A 17508-nucleotide genomic window follows, 5' to 3' on the forward strand; every position below is an offset into this window, starting at 1 on the left:
ATTTTTCAGCAGAAAGTGCGATCAAAAACCCGGCAGGCCGTACCCAGCCAGCCCCCCCTGCTCTTCCGCAGGCAGGATGCGGCCGCACGGTGCCTGCGGAGGTACCGGGGGTATTTTGGCCGCCTCGCTCCGTGCCGGCCATGCGGGGGCGGGTGGGGGCGGGCGGGGGCGGCAGGTACCGTCCCCCCGTCCGGGGGGGGGGGAGCGCAGCATCTCCCGGGGCTGCCGGGGGGGCCCGGCGCTGCGCGTGCCGGGCGGGCGGCGGCGGCGGGGACGCATGCGTGCGGGCTGCCCCCGCCCGTGCCCCCCCCCCCCCCCGGCCTCGCCGCAGGAAACCGGCTGGCGGCCGCGGGCCGGCGCCGGGGGAGGCGAGGGGTTAACCGGGGTGGGGGCATCCCGGGCCGAGAGGTGTGAATTCCGCCCGCTCCCCCCCTTCCACGCACAGCCCTGCCGCTATAAGAGCGGCCGGCGCGGGCTGGGGGGAGCCACTGCGGCGGCTCCTCCTCGCTGGAAGCCCCGGCGCTTTTGGCTGCCCTTTGAAGTCGGAGAGGGAGAAGGAGGGAGGGAGCGAGCGTCTGGGGCTGCCGCCGCCGCCGCTGCTCCGCGCCGCCGCTACCGCCCGGCCCCGGAGCATCGCCCCGCCCGGCCCCGCCGCCTCCAGGTACGGCCCGTCCCGGCCCCGCGGGGGTCGGACCCTTCGCTCCCCGCTGCCCGCTCCGCTGGGGGCCGAGCCCCGGCAGCGCTGCCCGGCGCGGCTCTCCCGCCCGCCGCCACGCCGGCATCGCCCTCCCGCCGCCGGCAGGTCTGCGGGCTGCCGCGGGGCTCCCTCCGGTACCGGCTCCGCGATGCTCGTCGGCGACATCCCTCCCCCCCCTTCTTTAATTTTTCTTCTATTTAAACATGCAGCTCTGACCGCCTCTAGGATAAACTCTGAGCGAGCTCTGTTACTGGCTTTGAGTCAGAAGTGTCTGGAAGCCTTAATGAAAACCAAGTGTAAGGCAAGTCTCAGCCACCTGTCCCCGGGATCCCCAGCCAAGCGCTCTGGGCTTCCATTAATCAATGGATCTGCCTCTTGGAAAGTGTCTTTTGCATGCTGGACCTCTACCCTGGGGCGACCGCAAAGCGGAGCTGGGGACCTGGAAGCCCTCTGGTAATTTCTCTAAGCCAGATACCAAAGCCGTGCTGGCATCGCCGGCAATTCTGCGTTTCCAAAACTGCTACAAAAGCCCTTGCAAGAAGAAAAAAAGGGGTAGGAAAGAAGCTCTTTATGTTGCAGGTCTGCAGTCCTGCCCTCTCTCCCCAGGAGCAGCACCTCTCCCACTTCCCTGCTTCCCAGAGATACTGTCTAGTTACTTTTCAAGGGAAATTAGCTTAGGGGAGAATATTTTTTTTTTTTCTTTTTCTTACAGACATGAGCTGCTTTGATTGCCTGGAAGCATGATTTCCTGAAACCTGCTCCTTTCTGGCTCTTGCAGTGAGGTTCACAATAAAACGTATTGTGGTTTTGAGCTGGGTTTTATTTAAGAAAATGCCATTCTGGGTTACTCTTTCATGAGGCAGATGGAGAAGGAGATGAAAGGCTGACACTTGGGATACTTCATTTCTGCTCTTTAATTGTGGGTGGTTTCTTTTCTATAAGAGCAGGCTTCTTCCCTGGGAATTTGTGGGAATTAGAGTGGAACAAATGAAAACAGGAAAAATAATGGCTGTTAATTGCATTTTTTTGTTTATGAAGCCTTTCATCTCATTCTTCTAGGAACAATTCTGTAAATGGGGATATTTAAATGCACTACTCTTATAGATCCAGGGACACTTCTTGTTACTCGCTGCCTCTTGTGCAGTGCTTGCTTCGGTGTAAGCCACGCTCTCGTCCAAGACAGGCTTGGAACCTCAGCTCGCACTGGTGGTATCAGGTGCAGCCACTGGGAACCAGTGCAAAGTTGTGGTTTGGAAGATAGCAACCGAGATGGGATGTGAACCTGTACTGTGTTAATGCTTCCACTAATTAAATATAACTTCAGGATCAAGCCCTTGCAGTCGCTGGTGGTTGGTGTCGCTTAGCTGACCGGGAGTGCTGAAGGAGTGTGCTGTGTAACCCAGGCTGCAAAGCAGCCCCTGCTCTCGACGGGCCCTGGGGCTGAATGGGAGTTTTGCTTAGCGTGGTGTTTGGTTGCTTTGTAGGATGAAGATATCTAAGTGGAGGTGGAGCAGCATCTCCATCAGTGCGCGATCCCAGCTGAAAGGCACCCTGGCCCTTCTTCTTGTGGGCAACGTTGCCTTTGCCTTTGTGATAGCTCAGGTAAGCGCGTCGCCTTGCTGGGGGGTCCCTGGGCTTTAAAATGGCGTGGTGTCTGGGATGGGTCACCCCTGGGACTTGTAGGACTGGTCTGTGCATGCATCAGGTCTCCAGCAAGTGTGAGGACATATGACTTGGCTTAGCTCTTTAGTCTGGACTTAAATTGTACCTTCTGTGTCTAAGAGCGTGCACAGATCACTTCCAGCACTCTGAAAAGCCATGCCCTGCTCTTGGGTGAGCACCGCTTCCTCAGTCCCTGCAGTGGTTGGAGCTTTCATTTACTTTGCATGGAATATTATTATCCCTTTCCCAGTAAATACAGAATTAATAGAACTCCCCTAACCAGCAGGTGATTCTGGATGGAAAAATACATCCCTCCCCCTGCAACGAGCAGTAGCTGGGACCCCCCGGGAGGTTCTGCGCCCCTTGTGAAGGGATGCGAATGCCTTACCGAGCGCAGGCGTGTGGCGGTGACGCTGCCGGTGGAGCAGCTCCTTTGCCCTCTGCGTGGTCACACTGCTGCCTGCCATGGCTGAGGGGTGGGAGGTGGGGGTGTCAAGGACCCTCCTGAAGTGACAAACCTGTACTTGCAAAGAGAGCGCATGGGCTCCTCCAGCCTGCTAGCATCGGCTGGCATGCTGTCCCACTGCAGAGTGGTTTTGCAAGGGTTTGCTTAAGCTTTCAGTGAAGCTTTTGGCTGCAGCTGGCTCTTCAGCTCCCTGAATTCGCTGCGGAGCAGGAGTCAGAGAGCACCAAAAGACTTTGAGGGTTTAGGGTTGTTTGGGAGCTCGGTTTTGCCAACTGAGCGAAACAATGAACGCTTCCTTTCCTGAGGAATCCCAAATATTGCCATTTCATTCCAATTTGTAATGAAAACACAATTGGAAAAATGCGGGGTTTCTTGCAAGATGGAAGTCTCAGGCTTGACCTCAGATGGAGAAGGAAATGCCCTGTTCGCTCAGGGCAGGCTGGGCGGGGGATGCCCTCGGCCCCCCCGCGCAGGCTCTGCGGGGCCCATGCTGACGGCCGCTTCTCTCCCCCACCTGCCTGATGCTTCGAGCAGGACCTGACGCAGACCTCCAACAGCCTGGAGGAAGGGGCGGACGTCACCGCGTACTGGTGGGGCGAGTGGACCAAGTGGACGGCGTGTACCAGGACCTGCGGGGGAGGCGTCAAGTCCCAGGAGAGGCACTGCCTGCGGCAGAGGTACGGTGCCCGCCTGCCAGGGTGTGGGCAGCTCCAGCGTATTGGAGGTGGACTTGATCCAGAAGGTCATTGCTCAGTAGATAAGCACTGGTGAAAAGGGGTTGTCTGGCAAACCCTGCTTGTGCAGAAGGTAAGTGTGCCCCAACGTGCTGCCATGAGGATGCTGTGCCCTGGGCATCCCAGCCGGGAGGACCAGCCAAGCTCTTCCTGTGCTGGCCCTGAGGTTTCTCCTGCGGGGATTAGTGCAGGTGGGCAGCAGATGCAGCGTAAGCCCCCCGTTCTCAAGGCTTCTGGGCACAGCAGCGAGGGCACCGTGGTGCAGGGCTGGTTGGGGACCCCCTGATCCCGGCTGCTCTGTGCATGGCTCTGCCTTCTCTGGGCTGTGTGGTTGCCAGAAGGTGCCTTGCAAACCTTGTCCCCACGCCCTCGTCCCTGAGATACCTCCTAGGATTCTGTAATAAGAATAGTTGATGCTGCAGGTAACAAAGCCAGAGGGACCTTTGCTATCAACTCCAGTGAGACCGTGATAGATCTCTGTGTGGCTCCGCTCCATGGAGACCGCTCTTAGAGAAGCAGGGGACAAATATATTTAAAAAAGGGAAAAGAAGGGTTTCTGACCCCTGTCTAACCATCATTTCTTTATTCAGAAGAAAGTCAGTGAGTGGGCTGGCTAATAAAACTTGCACTGGAACATCCAAAAGATACCAGCTCTGCAAAGTACAAGTAAGGATATCCTTTGTCTCATCGGGAACACTTGATACAAAATGTGGGAAGTCATGCTTGCTTCGTGCAATGGCACTTCTGGGCCTCTCAGAGGGGACGCCATTTGTCCTGTAGCTGTCACCCTGTTACCCCTCCAAGCAACTGGAGTTCTCTTCTTTGGTGCCCATCACCCTTGTGTTGGGGCTTTGGGCCTTTTGCCTGCGCTGGGGGCCGCAAAACCCGGCGGGTGATTCCTGCACCACCTCCCGGGGCTTCCCCTGGCTGTCCCTGCAGAGGGAGGAGGAGGAGGAGGATGTGGCTCTGGATGGGGCAGGCGATGGAAACGCTCCCTGCAGCCGGTTGAGATGTGCCAGAAACCTTTCCCGCATTTTGTTTTCATCAGGATATTAATGTATCCCATTCTAGGAGTGCCCTGCAAACGGAAGGAGCTTTCGAGAGGAGCAGTGTTCATCATTTAACTCCCATGTGTATAACGGCAGAACGTATCAATGGAAACCTTTATATCCTGGTAACAAGACATTCTTTGTGTGTTTCATAATGCTTAGCCAAAATATTTTGATAGTTATGATGCTATAGCCTGCAGGAAGGCTCCTCCTCTGCTGTTTTAAAGTGATTTTTTCAGAGACATAATCAGCTGTCTCCCGAGTTCAAAGGAGTGTTTTGCAGCTGCAGGGTAGCTTAAAAATAAAATAACAACGTGAATTTATGGCTGTGGCCTGTGTTGGTCACAGCTCCCGAGGACCAGAGATCTGGAAGGCTGGAGGAGGATGCGAGAGCATGGGGTGATGGACTGTGCTGGCAGGGAGAGTCCGGCTCTCCCGAACAAATGTCCTTTGAGCTGGGGCAATTACTGGCCACGTTGCATTTTGGTGACATTTGCTAACTCCCACACCCTTCGTGTGCTCTGTCAAATGTCACAGAGATGCAGTCGGTCAGTTCGGTCATCCGGGGTGAGCGACACAGAATTGCGGAAAGAACTTAGGAGTTGGAGACTGAGATTTTATTTAATTTTTAGGCGCCTAACTCCCAGCAAAATCAAGCATTAAACAAAAATCATGGCCAATTCTTAGAGCTGTTGGGAACCCAGGACCCCCTTCTCCTGAGGAGGAGGCTCCTGAGTGCTCATTCTTCAGATTCACAATGCCATTTGGGTGTCTAAAAAGAGAGATGGGATCTAATGCAAATTTCTTATTTTAGGGGTCTCTGTATGTACCTAGAACAACTATGCTGAAATTGCTGCATATGAAATTACTTGTTGCCTCCTTTTCTGTGAAACAAGCCCCCGTCTCGCCAGCCTTCTTGGCAGGGTCCGCGTGGTAGAACTTGGCCCATGGCAGCCTGGTTAGCTCTAGCTACTGGGCTGCTTTTGTCCCTTTCCTATGGCAAGGTGACAATTTCTTTAAACATATTTGCTCTTCAAGATGATTCACCAGAATCGTTACAGTGAATTGTTTTGTGTTTTAGCAGGCGTTCACGTGGCTCCTGGGGGATTTGCAGAATAATGTTTTGGCATTGATGCTGTCTTGCTTGGGCACGCAGGCCAGTGGGTATATGACCGCTCACTAGTTGGCGGAGTTCAACACTTAGCACTGGGTTTCTGACGCAAATATGAATTTGTCATTTGCTTCCTGCGGATATTATAAAATGTGGGACTTACTGTGCCAGTGGATGCAGCCAGCCAGTTGCCCGCAGAAAGCAAAGGGCGAACTAAGTCCAACTTGGGTGAATGCTTATGGAAAAGTTCTTGTGTTGTAAGCTGCTATGGTTTTGACTATAGTCTTACTTGTATATGTATTTATAACAGTATATCTGTGTTAATTTAACTCGTGTATTAAACGTTGATATGCGAACACGCGTATGTCTTTGTGAAATGTGTACATATATCACTACTGCAAGTCCTTGCACGGAATAGTGGCTGTAGCTGCTTCGGTGCCTGCCCTGGGCTGACGTTAGGGGTACCGCTAGCGTCCCCGGGCGCGTCTGTTCCTGGCAGCAGAGGGGACTGCCTGGCTGTGCAAGGGTTTGCAGCAGTGGGCTGTCACGCTGTCAGAAGCGCAATCTCCTGTTCAGCCTGAAACACAAGAGATGGTAGCTTCTGAACTGCTGGCTGCTGTGCAATTGTGCTGTTGCTGCTGTTGTTTAGCTTGGCAGAGATTCATTGACATTGGTAGGATGAAAGTTATTGTGTTTCTGCTGTTTTGAATATATCTTTATATCCTTTCCCCTTAGATGACTATGTTCACATTTCTAGCAAGCCCTGTGACCTCCATTGCACCACTGTGGATGGTCAGAGACAGTTAATGGTTCAGGCTCGGGATGGAACATCCTGCAAATACACTGATTTCCGAGGGGTTTGCGTGTCTGGAAAATGTGAGGTTGTTAAACATTATAGCAAAAATATTGTTAGTAGCATTCAGAAAATTACAATGGGTGCGACGTTTGCCTGACCCTCAATACTCTATTTGTGCATTTGTTTTTTTTAGCCGATTGGATGCGATGGCGTTCTCTTTTCCACCCACACCTTGGATAAATGTGGAGTTTGCCAAGGAGATGGGAGCAGCTGCACTCACGTGACTGGCAGTTACCGGAAAGGAAATTCTCATCTTGGTAAGGCTTTTGGGGACCTTTTGCTTTATTTGTATCAGAGGGCTATTTTTTTAAATGTACTTATTCTTTGGTAAATTGCTTTCAGCTCTTACCGCCTGCCCTGCTTCAGTTTTTCCCACGTGCTCTATGTGTGTTAATGCCACTCCTAAATTTGGGCAGGGAAAGCCTTCTCAAAAGAAAATCAGTAACTTTGCCTGGCGCTTGTCAGAAGCCTGAGGCCTCTGATGCTGAATGGTGCAAAAGGGTTATGCAAGAGGCTGGTGTCTATTTTAGTCTTCTTTCTCATGACCCAGTAAGACTAGAAATAAATGATTTGTAATAACAGGAAGCGAGGATATTTTGAAAGACCAGGATTTCCAAAATCAGTGTGATGTAAAGCAACAGAACCTACTTGTCCCGAGTATAGCAATCTAACTCGGGAATAATGATTAATGCTCTCTGAGGATCAGTTTAAGATGGAGCAAGCTGCAGGAACTTCTGTGGCCTTAGGAGGACTCGTCCCGTTACTTACCTAGGGCTAAGCAAAGGGGAGTCGGAGAAGAAACAAGCTGTAATCTCTTGCTGGGGTTTTGGGAAGACTGGCTAGCACAGGGTTCAATTCTGAACCACGGGACAGCTTCTCTGGCTCTCAAAGCAGTCTTCAGGTGTATTTTCTTACACCAGTTTAGAAAACGTGATATTTGCGCATATAAGGATTGCATCTTTTCCCCCCCTTGGCTGAGTTTTTCCACCATAAACCAGGATGCATAGTTCACGTGTTTTTCTTTTCTATTATTGATAAGGTCCTGTTTGCAGCCTAACAGTTATCAACATTAGGAGTGTTTTTAATCCATAACTCCTTAAAAACAATTTTGGATCAAGGCCAGTTTGCTTGATATATTGCAGTATTGACTACCGAGTGTTTCGTTCAGATTATTTGTTACAAAGTTCCTTTCATTAATCTGTAGTTTCCCGTAGGCTATTCTCTGGTAACGCACATTCCTGCTGGAGCAAGGGATATCCAGATAGTAGAACGGAAAAAATCTGCAGATGTTCTGGGTGTGTATAACCTCTTGGTACTTCCCTAGCATGCATGCCTATTCTAGCTAATGCTTTTTCCAATGCGAAGCTGAATGTAGTTTTATTGCAGACATGAGCTAAATCCAGTCAATGTAAATCACAACCGCGTTGTCTAAGCCAGTGCATTTCTCCTCTCTGCCGTCTGAGCACCTGGGCCGTATATATCAACACTTTGATTGCTTTAATACAGAAACTGTTGGTCAATATTATTGCTACTTCGGTGTGGTATGACAAACAGGCTGGTGCCGGATCACAGATAGCCAAGTGACTTCACCTCTCTTGTGATCCTCTTGATCTTCTCCTGCTCGGGGAATGTGCAACGGCCACATGACAACAGCACCAAGGAGATGTGACCTACGTGTTGCCTCACTGAAGTGTTGGTGGCCACACTGTCCATCTCACGATGGAGATGGCAGAGCTGCTCAGGAGGAGTGTGGAAAAATCTGGACTTGCCCAAGAGAAGCACATTTGCTACTATCATGCTCTGCTGCCTCAGAGGCTCGTGGCCATGTGCAGGAAGGCTTGAATGAAAAAGGCTTGATTTAGTCCAGTTCCTGCGCTAGCTCTGCATGACCTGGATCTGCTGGATCGATGGGCTGAGGTCAATTGTATGAGGTTTAACAAGGCCAAGTGCAAGGTCCTGCACTTGGGCCACAGCAACCCCATGCAACGCTACAGGCTTGGGGAAGAGTGGCTGGAAAGCTGCCTGGTGGAAAAGGACCTGGAGGTGTTGGTTGACAGCCGGCTGAATATGAGCCAGCAGTGTGCCCAGGTGGCCAAGAAAGCCAATGGCATCCTGGCTTGTATCAAAAATAGCGTGGCCAGCAGGAGTAGGGAAGTGATGGTGCCCCTGTACTCGGCACTGGTGAGGCCGCACCTCGAATGCTGTGTTCAGTTTTGGGCCCCCCACCACAACAGAGACATTGAGGGGCTGGAGCGTGTCCAGAGAAGGGCAACGGAGCTGGGGAAGGGTCTGGAGCACAAGGCTGATGGGGAGCGGCTGAGGGACCTGGGACTGTTTAGCCTGGAGAAAAGGAGGCTGAGGGGAGACCTCATCACTCTCTACAGCTGCCTGAAAGGAGGTTGTGGAGAGGTGGGGTCGGTCTCTTCTCCCAGGTCACAAGTGATAGGACAAGAGGAAATGGCCTCAAGTTGTGCCAGGGGAGGTTTAGACTGGATATTAGGAAATTTTTCTTCACTGAAAGGGTTGTCCAGCACTGGAACAGGCTGCCCAGGGAAGTGGTTGAGTTGCCAGCCCTGGAAGTATTTAAAGGATGATTGGCTGAGGTGCTTAGGGACATGGTGTAGTGGTGGGCTTGGTAGTGTTGAGTTTACGGTTGGACTCGATGATCTTAAAGGTCTCTTCCAACCTATACGATTCTGTGACCTGTCCTGGGCCACTGCTGGGTCAGGTGGCATCAGCTCAGTGCTCCCAAGGAGGTGACTCCTGCTGTTGGCCGTCTGACAGTCTGCTTATAGTCTGCAGAGCTGTGATTATTAAATGTTCATGCTGTGGTAGTGCCAAAAGGGTGAGAGGAGCCATGGACTAGTGTAAGCCACATACCCAGGAGCTTGCAATGTAGAGGGACGCATGGCCCAGAACTCTGGGCACATACTCGCATGATATGTGTTGGAAGTGGGTGACAAATGCGTTGTAATGTAGGAGAAACAACTTGTTTTGTGACTGTGACGCTCTAATAATGTTATCCCCTGAATGAACGAGTGGCAATATTGCATACCTCTGCTCTTCCATGTGATGGCACTGATTTTTCTCTCTCGTTTGAAGCTGTGGCTGATGAAGCTGGGTACTATTTCTTCAATGGGAACTACAAAGTTGACAGTCCAAAGAACTTCAACATTGCAGGCACGGTGTTCAAGTACCGCAGGCCCATGGATGTTTATGAGACCGGCATAGAGTATATTGTTGCGCAAGGACCGACAAATCAAGGGCTGAATATAATGGTGTGCTTTGACTTTTCAAGTTTGCAAGGCTGGGGGTGATGGGGAAGGGAAAATCTATGTTGGATCGAGGAAGGGGTGGGCGTGGGAGCAGAGTCCTGCCATGGTTTCCCAGCTTTTCTGGGCAGCTTGAGGAGGGGAGTGGGAGCAGTGCCTGTGCCCAGTTCCTTGCAGGAACCTATTTTATTTGCGTCAGTGCTCTCGGATGCAGGCAGGGCTGTGAATAATGAACGTGGGCTTGGTAACCCCTCTCTCTGCAGGGAGAAGATGCCTCAGGCACTGCGGGGGAATTTCTCTTCTACTCCTTGGCATTTTCATCTAAGTTACCTGGCAGGAAAAGTAAAAATAAAATTGGGCCAGATAGCTTAGAGAAGTGCACAAAACTTAAACCCCGCTCTTTCTTGAAAGCAAACTATCTAAAACCGGGCATGTGAAGATAAGTAATTTAATTTTTCTTCTGGGCAGCCAGCCATAGCCCAGCTGCGGCCGTCTTCCATGTAGCCCCAGAGCCCTCTGGAAGGGGAAGGGATGGCTACTTGGGTGCTTATAAAGCACTGGACCAGTAAAAGATGTTGTAGTGATCAACTGTGAGTCCCCATCCCCAGTGGGGATGTAATAGCTGAAGGGGTGTGTGTGCATGCTCCTCATTCACCATAAAGCCACAAAAAAAAAAGGGGGTTGCAAGTGATGGTCAGTACCTTCTGAAGTGGTTCTCCTAAGTCTCTGGTTGCTCAGCAGCAGAGGAGGGAGAGTGACCTGCATCTCCCAGTGCCTGAGCTGGGGCTGATCCCCAGGGCAGCGCTGCCAAATAGCCCTTGGAAAATTGTGCTGGGCTCCAGTTGTAGGAAGTTGGCAATAGGATGGAAAGCAGATTGGAAATAGCAAAGTAGATGCTCACCAACTGTCAAGTCCAAGATGAATCGCAAGCTTCGCGTGCCATATACTCACTGCATCCACTAATAATTTAATCTGTTTGCTAGGTCTGGAATCAAAATGGCAAGAATCCATCCATCACGTTTGAATACACCCTCCTGAGGAAGCCACACTCAAAAAATCTGCAGCCCATCTACTACACCTTCTCTGAGTCAGATAGCGAAGAAAGCAGAGAGTTTGATGGGGATGTGCCATTGGGTTTTATCCAGCACAATGCAACCTATTTTGGGAAAATCTCCAGGGAAAGGATAGACTTGGAGAACCAGGTGTTTGGAAGGCAGGACACGGAGGAAGATTTAAACTTGAGCAAAGGTCAGGAAACCAATGAGGTCTATGAAAGAGCAGAAACAATTGACTGTGAGCCAAAACTGAAGGGCAAACAACCCCAAGGTAAGGAGGAGACTTGGGCCTCACTGTTCTGCTTCTCAGAGCTCTTGTTGAGAAACGCTCTGTTTCTACCTCTGGTGATTCTGCTGGTTTGTTTTTTGGAAACCTTGGAAAGTTCTTTAAAATGTCTCTGCTCATAAATCCTCTTTGCCCTTCAGGTTCTGGTTTCTGGTGGGTGGGGGGGTGGCCATGGGTAAGGTCTCCCCGCCGGTGCCCTGCTGTGCTTTGCCTCATGCCAAAGACAGGAGGGAGCCCTGGGTGCACAGAGGTCCCCGTCACAACATCTTCCATCACCTCCCACCTCTGCCTGGCCCCCAGCAACCCCCTTCCCACTCCAGTCCCTTGGGCATCCCATCACCAAACTGCCTTGAGGGCTTTCCCAGCATGGCTGCATGGGCTCTGGGGCCAGGAGGGCATCTTCCTTTCTGACCTCTGCTATTGCCTGGGGCAGTGCTGGCAGGTGCTGAGCTCTCCTCTGGCCATGTGATAGCATCCTGAGACCCACAGAGCTGCACCCTCTTCCCAAAGGGGTACAACCCTATGGGATTCCCTCTCCCCAAGACCCCAACTCCTGTCTCTAGCCTCCTGGGTGGCTGCTAAGGCTCCAGCGTGCCCCCGCTGCTCCGGGCTGCTTTCGCCTCCCAGCCTGAATGCATTTTGTGGTTGTCACTGTTGTTTCCCCCTGTTGGCTCCAATCTAGATTCAAACGTAACCAGGTCTACTTACCAGACAGACCATGATGACAGAGACTTCGACCCCAGGTTCACCTCCAGGGAATTCCTTTCGGAGAATGCCATCATGGACAAGCTGCTGGACAAGACCTTGGACTCCAAGGAGTTGGTGCTCAACATGACCATGAACAGCATCTTTGCCCAAGGAGACCCAATCAACTCTGTGGGGTCACACATTGACAGCCTCTATGTTGACTACGAGGACACTGATGGCGTTGTGACCTACACCATTAATAGCACCTACATGGAGCTGAGCAACGGCAAAGCCATCAACACGTCTGCAGAGACGCCGTTTTCAAATGCCACTGTCACCATGACCAGCCCTCAAGGGAACAGAACCCACAAAGCAAGGTAGGAGACGTCTTTAACTATAGTCAATCCTATTTGTTGCTTTTCTCAACTCATAATAGCCCTGTACTCAATGCAGAGCCCATTGCATGGTTTCTATGTGCTTTGGAAGTCAGACGGTAAGTGGGGGTAGGATGATGTTATGCGAAAGCTTTCTGTCGGGGGGTTAATTTGGAAGGAAGGGCCAGAGGTTTGGGAGCAGAAAGTCAAGAGAGCATTTAAGCAAGAGGAAAACTCACTGCCCTCCTTAGTGGGGATGTTGGCAAGTCTGTGCTGATGGCTGTCAGCTTGGGCATTGTTCTCTGCCTGTCATAGCTCATTATCAGAGCCATGGCCATAAAGAAGCCTCTTCTTTTGTCTTCTCCTGATACCCTGCTCTGATTCCCAAGGCCCCTTCCTCCAAGTTCTGATGCAGCAGAAGTTGGTCCTGGCCCCTTTTTACCCACCCTGTTGACTGCCACCCATGATCCTCCTCACTTGTGTTGGCAGGAACATGCTTCCAGCAGCTCCCGGGCACGGCCCTGCCTGCTTAACTGCTGCTGGAGAGGCAGAGCAGGACAACAGGGGCTCTTCTGTAGGGCCTGCCGAAATAGCTGGCTCTGCTACCTTGGTCGATGCAGAAGCAGTGCAATTAGTCACTGCTCTGACAAGAATATCAAAAGCTCTCCAGTGGCAGCTCGCTGACTGATATTAGGGCTGTCACTTCAGGATTCCTTGAGTGGCTGGTTTGGAGTGGTAGAGTTAAATGTACTGGGAAGGTTAAAAAAAAAAAAAAAAAAAAAGGCTTAATCTATCTTTAGCAGCAAAATTCATCCAGGCAAGATGGGCTGGGTGAAGGGGAGTCTCAGGATAGTGCTTGTCCACAAGTCTGTGTCTAGGGTCTTTTGGGGTGCCCTGGGGCTCTCTGGGGAGCAGCCACAAATTAAAGCAATCTGTGGATAGCTGGGACTGAAATCAGGGCCTTGGGAGTCATCCAGGTCCCAGACCCACAGCTGTGGATTGGGGTCCTGCTGTGCACCCCCAGGGCTTGTTTGGGGCCCACGGCACCCAAGCCTCCCCTGTGGGTCTCCTGCTTTGACTCTTCTGTCTCCCAGTCTTCACCACCAGTAAAACATGGGTTATGATGCTGAGCTTCAGAAGATGTAAAGCACTGAGCAGATGCTCTCTGGTTATTGTTAGCTGTATTTACCCAGAACTTATACTAGCCTTATGCTAAAGCAACTTATGCTAAAGCAACTTATGCTAAGGAAAATGTCCATGCAGCCAAATGTATCAACAAACTTCTTAATGGTAAGAACATTAAAACATTGCCAAAGGCTTGAGTCTATCATCTCTTCTGGTGGCATGGCTTGGCTTGGAAACTTTGCCTTCAGCTGCCAAAGCAGGCATTCCATTAGCACCCTGACGGGCGAGGGCAGTGCCGTCAGCTCCCCCGCCTTACCGTGCCATGGGAGCGAGGAAGGGGGCTCGCCTGCTCCCCACCATGCTCCTGGGTGGCCTTGCCTGGCACCCTGCACCCACATCTCTCTCCCAGTAGCTGTTAAAGGGGTCTAACGCTTTCCTACCTCCTGGGAATATGGGGACCTTTACATGCTTTAAACTTCAGAGCAGCTTGAAATCACAAAAGACTGTCAGTGGCTCCAGTGCGGTTTTTTGTGGTACTAAGAAGCTCCTTGCACTACCCCTGCTTGCCCCTCTACCGAAGATGCAGGGCAGGGATTTAAACCCCTTCAGGAAGGACACCCACCATTGCCATCTTTTTTTCCTCCATTCTTCCCTTGGTTATTCTACAGTCTTCTGTCTTCTTCCCCCTACTCTAAAATAAAATATGAACTTTTCAGATCTAAATGTTAATATCCAAAAAAGGTGTTTAGTTCAAGTCTTGCACTAGCTGAAACACTGCACCCAGGCCCCACTGGGGCTGTAGTCTGGGCTGAGATGCTCAGCTCCTCCCTGGCTCTGGCTCGCTGGGCTCAAGGGGCTGTGGGGGTGGCTGAAAGGCCAGTGGAGGCAGATGTGGGGCAGCTGGAGTGCAGGAAACATGCCCTTTGGAGGCATGCCTTTTTATAAAAAAAAAAAAAAAAAAAAAGAGAGATGGGAAGGCAACAAAACAACCTGCACTTCGTTTCAAGAAGCTTCACCCACTGCACGGAGGCATTGCTCTCCAGCCCATAATCACAGAATCGCAGAGGTTGGAAAAGACCTTTAATATCATCAGGTCCAACCGTAAACCTAACACTACCCAGACCACCACTACACCATGTCCCTAAGCACCTCAGCCAAACGGCTTTTAGATACCTCCAGGGATGGGGACTCAACCCCTGCCCTGGGCAGCCTGTTCCAATGCTGGACAACCCTTTCGGTGAAGTAAAATTTCCTAATATCCAGTCTAAACCTCCCCTGGCGCAACTTGAGGCCATTTCCTCTCGTCCTATCACTTGTGACCTGGGCGAAGAGACCGACCCCACCTCTCTACCCCCTCCTTTCAGGCAGTTGTAGAGAGCGATGAGGTCTCCCCTCAGCCTCCTTTTCTCCAGGCTGAACAACCCCAGGTCCCTCAGCCGCTCCCCATCAGCCTTGTGCTCCAGACCCTTCCCCAGCTCCGTTGCCCTTCTCTGGACACGCACATGTCATCGGCAATTGGGGCATCCAATGTCATCAACAATTAGAGCGTCCGCATGTGTGGGCACCTGGGGAGGAGGGAGAGACGGGCATGTTTCCAGGCTTGGGGTCTGGCTCTTCTGCCACCACCGCAGGGATGAGCAAGCCTCACTTCCAGGGAACAGGGCAGAAGGGACCGTGTCGGGACAGCCTGCTTGTGCCCAGGCCTTTATCTCTTCCCCCGACTATTTATTACTTCAAGCCCAGTTGCAATTGTAATGCTAATCACTAATCTGTATCTCCTGGGTGGGAATGATGGATGAGGAGCCCCAGCTCAGCTCACTGAGGCCAGGGTTAAAGCTCCTGCCGGCACCCAGCACAGCAGGATAAAGCCCATCCTGACAGCGGGATGCGGTTTTGGGTCTGGCGTGTCACGGGCAGGGTGCTGGAGCATGAGGCACGTGAAGAGCATTGGGGCTTGGACTTGTTCCTCCAGGAGGAAGGGTGGTGGAGGGGACAGCCAGAAGCTGCACAGAAGGAAATGGCCATGGGGCACAAGGGAAAAACTCTTGCCCTGGGTGCGGGGCAGAGCGGTGTGGGGCAGAGCGGTGGATCCCCATCCTTGGAGATGGGCAAAACTGGACTGTGCAAGGCCCTGTAGGACCCAGTCTCTTATTGGGATCAGCCTAGTTCTAGGCAGGAGCTTGGACTTGAGACCTCCCAAATCCTTCCCAGGCTCAGTTTGGGATGGACAGTGACTTTTTGCTCATTTTTCATTCCATGTCAATGAACAAGCAAGGGAGGATCATCTCTTTGCAGCCTGTAACCAGCCAGTCCGTACATGCAGGACAGTGTTGGTTAGAGCTGGGGCATTTTATTTCATTCTAAACTGTTGTAGTTCTTAGCGTGGACCGAGTTACCCGGTTACAGGGGCACCTTGCACCACTGTGGTGTGTTAGAGTTCCTCTCTGGGAACAAGCCCCGCTGGCGTGGGTGGGTGGGTGCTCTTGTGCCGTGGTAGGGATGCAGCGCTGCTTTGTCTCTCCTGGAGCAGTTAAAGTCTTTCTGCGGCATGCCGGGGCAGATCCAGGCACCCTTTGTCCTGTGCCCATGCTGTGGTATGAAGCCAGGGCTGATCCTGCTACAGCAGCCATGAGTTTCCCCCTTTCCTTAAAAATAAAAACTGAAGTAAAACACAGAAATGTGAGCCCAGGGACTCTGGACGTTGATCTGTCATGTTCGTGTGCACTTGTTAGGATTATTCTTCTGCTACGGGGACTGTTTTGGGAAGGTGGGCAGCCCAGATCTCAGCTGGGGGTGAGGGACTGGTGCTATTTTTTGGTGCAGTTGCTTGCTTGAAAAGCAGAAGCAAAGTGCAGGCAGGGAAGAAAATACTTGACTTGATAATAAAGCTCATAATAAAGAGAAAAAAATAAAAGAGGAAAACCACACCAGCTTTGTAGGACAATGTGCTGCTGTTTGCATTTAGAGGAGAACAAAATGACAGTTTTGTCTTTGCTTGAAATGGTAAGAGAGCTAAATGCTGCCCTATGACCAAATGTCTGATTTGTCTGGAAAGAACTTGTCCCTGCGACCGTGTTACGCATAGAAGAAGCTCTTTATTTAGGATCACGTACATTAAAGGGACACTGTTGAAAGATTTTCTGTCCTCAGATGTAGTGTAAAGCTTATTTTGAAGCTTATTTTCTCCTTTCAAGGGAGAGGAGTCGCGGTCACGGGATAACTTGGTGGTTTTTTGGTGCCTCCGAGAGCAGGGTATAGACCGGAGGATCTAGGTAATACCCTGTTTTCCAGGCAAATTAAAGTACAAAACCCAGATGTGGACTATGCTTTAATGGATCTTACTGAAAACTGTCATCTTGTGAGCCCTCTCCTGGCTGGGTGGCAGCAGGCAGCACGCCGATGGCAGCCGGGATCGGGGGCTGACGCGGGTCCCCAGGCAGAGCTGTTTTGGCCAGATAAAGCACTATTTATAGTGAGCTGAGGTTGTTATTTTTCTGCAAAAACCACTCACATTCATTTCAGTTCCATTTCAAACCCAGGAAGCGACCATTTGCCAAACTGACAGAGCAAAATCAACAGGGAAAATGAGATTGTTGTTGTTTTTAATCCTTCTGGAGGCTCAGTGCTGGCGGTGGAAGGAGGGTGGGTCCGAAAGGAAACGGCTGGATTCTCAACAGTGTCCTTTTAAAGGTTGATTTGATAGACTGGACCTCAACTTTTTCTTACGAACAACTAAATAAGGCAATTTCAGAGCTTCTGCTGCCTAGAAATCATACAAGCTGCATATCTCGCCAGGCCAGAGACAACTGGATGTCAGGATACAACCTTGTACGCTATTTCAGTGTAGCCATTTCAAGGGTTTGAACAAAGGTATGAGAACAGAATTGAAGCCTTTTGTTGTAAAGGTGCAGTATCCCTGATGTGTTACAACCTTACAGCACGTAGGATGCACTGAACTGGGAGAAGCTGTTATTCTTGCTTTGACAAATGCTTTTTCGTACACCAGGCCGACTCCGTTACTCCTTTCCCGATGGCATTACGTGTTTGAGCACAGTGTGGATATGAGAGATGCAAATTACCTCTCTAAAATAAACCAAAACAAGAGTGGCAAAAGCAGCGGGTAGGCAAATGGCA

General features: G+C 51.2%; 1 protein-coding gene across 19 annotated transcripts in view; it reads left to right on the plus strand.

The window, feature by feature from the left end:
- The first annotated feature begins 262 nt into the window (after positions 1–262).
- ADAMTSL2 (ADAMTS like 2) overlaps positions 263–17508 on the plus strand; it is a 29984-nt gene continuing 12738 nt past the window's right edge. For 2 of the 19 annotated variants that reach the window (XM_075519481.1, XM_075519494.1), the window contains exons 1-12: positions 511–661; positions 907–1150; positions 2182–2299; positions 3357–3502; positions 4150–4225; positions 4631–4733; positions 6455–6600; positions 6709–6832; positions 7790–7870; positions 9678–9853; positions 10831–11173; positions 11871–12252. In XM_075519481.1, the coding sequence (XP_075375596.1) occupies positions 981–1150; positions 2182–2299; positions 3357–3502; positions 4150–4225; positions 4631–4733; positions 6455–6600; positions 6709–6832; positions 7790–7870; positions 9678–9853; positions 10831–11173; positions 11871–12252 (1865 nt within the window). In that variant the 5' untranslated portion in view covers positions 511–661; positions 907–980. Of the gene's footprint in view, positions 688–906; positions 1250–1409; positions 2300–3356; positions 3503–4146; positions 4226–4630; positions 4734–6454; positions 6601–6708; positions 6833–7789; positions 7871–9677; positions 9854–10830; positions 11174–11870; positions 12253–17508 lie in introns of those variants that run through there. The other 17 variants (XM_075519483.1, XM_075519482.1, XM_075519485.1 and 14 more) reach the window with 17 other exon arrangements.

The sequence above is a fragment of the Mycteria americana genome, chromosome 17, assembly GCF_035582795.1.
Source record: "Mycteria americana isolate JAX WOST 10 ecotype Jacksonville Zoo and Gardens chromosome 17, USCA_MyAme_1.0, whole genome shotgun sequence".
Taxonomy (NCBI): Eukaryota; Metazoa; Chordata; class Aves; order Ciconiiformes; family Ciconiidae; genus Mycteria; species Mycteria americana.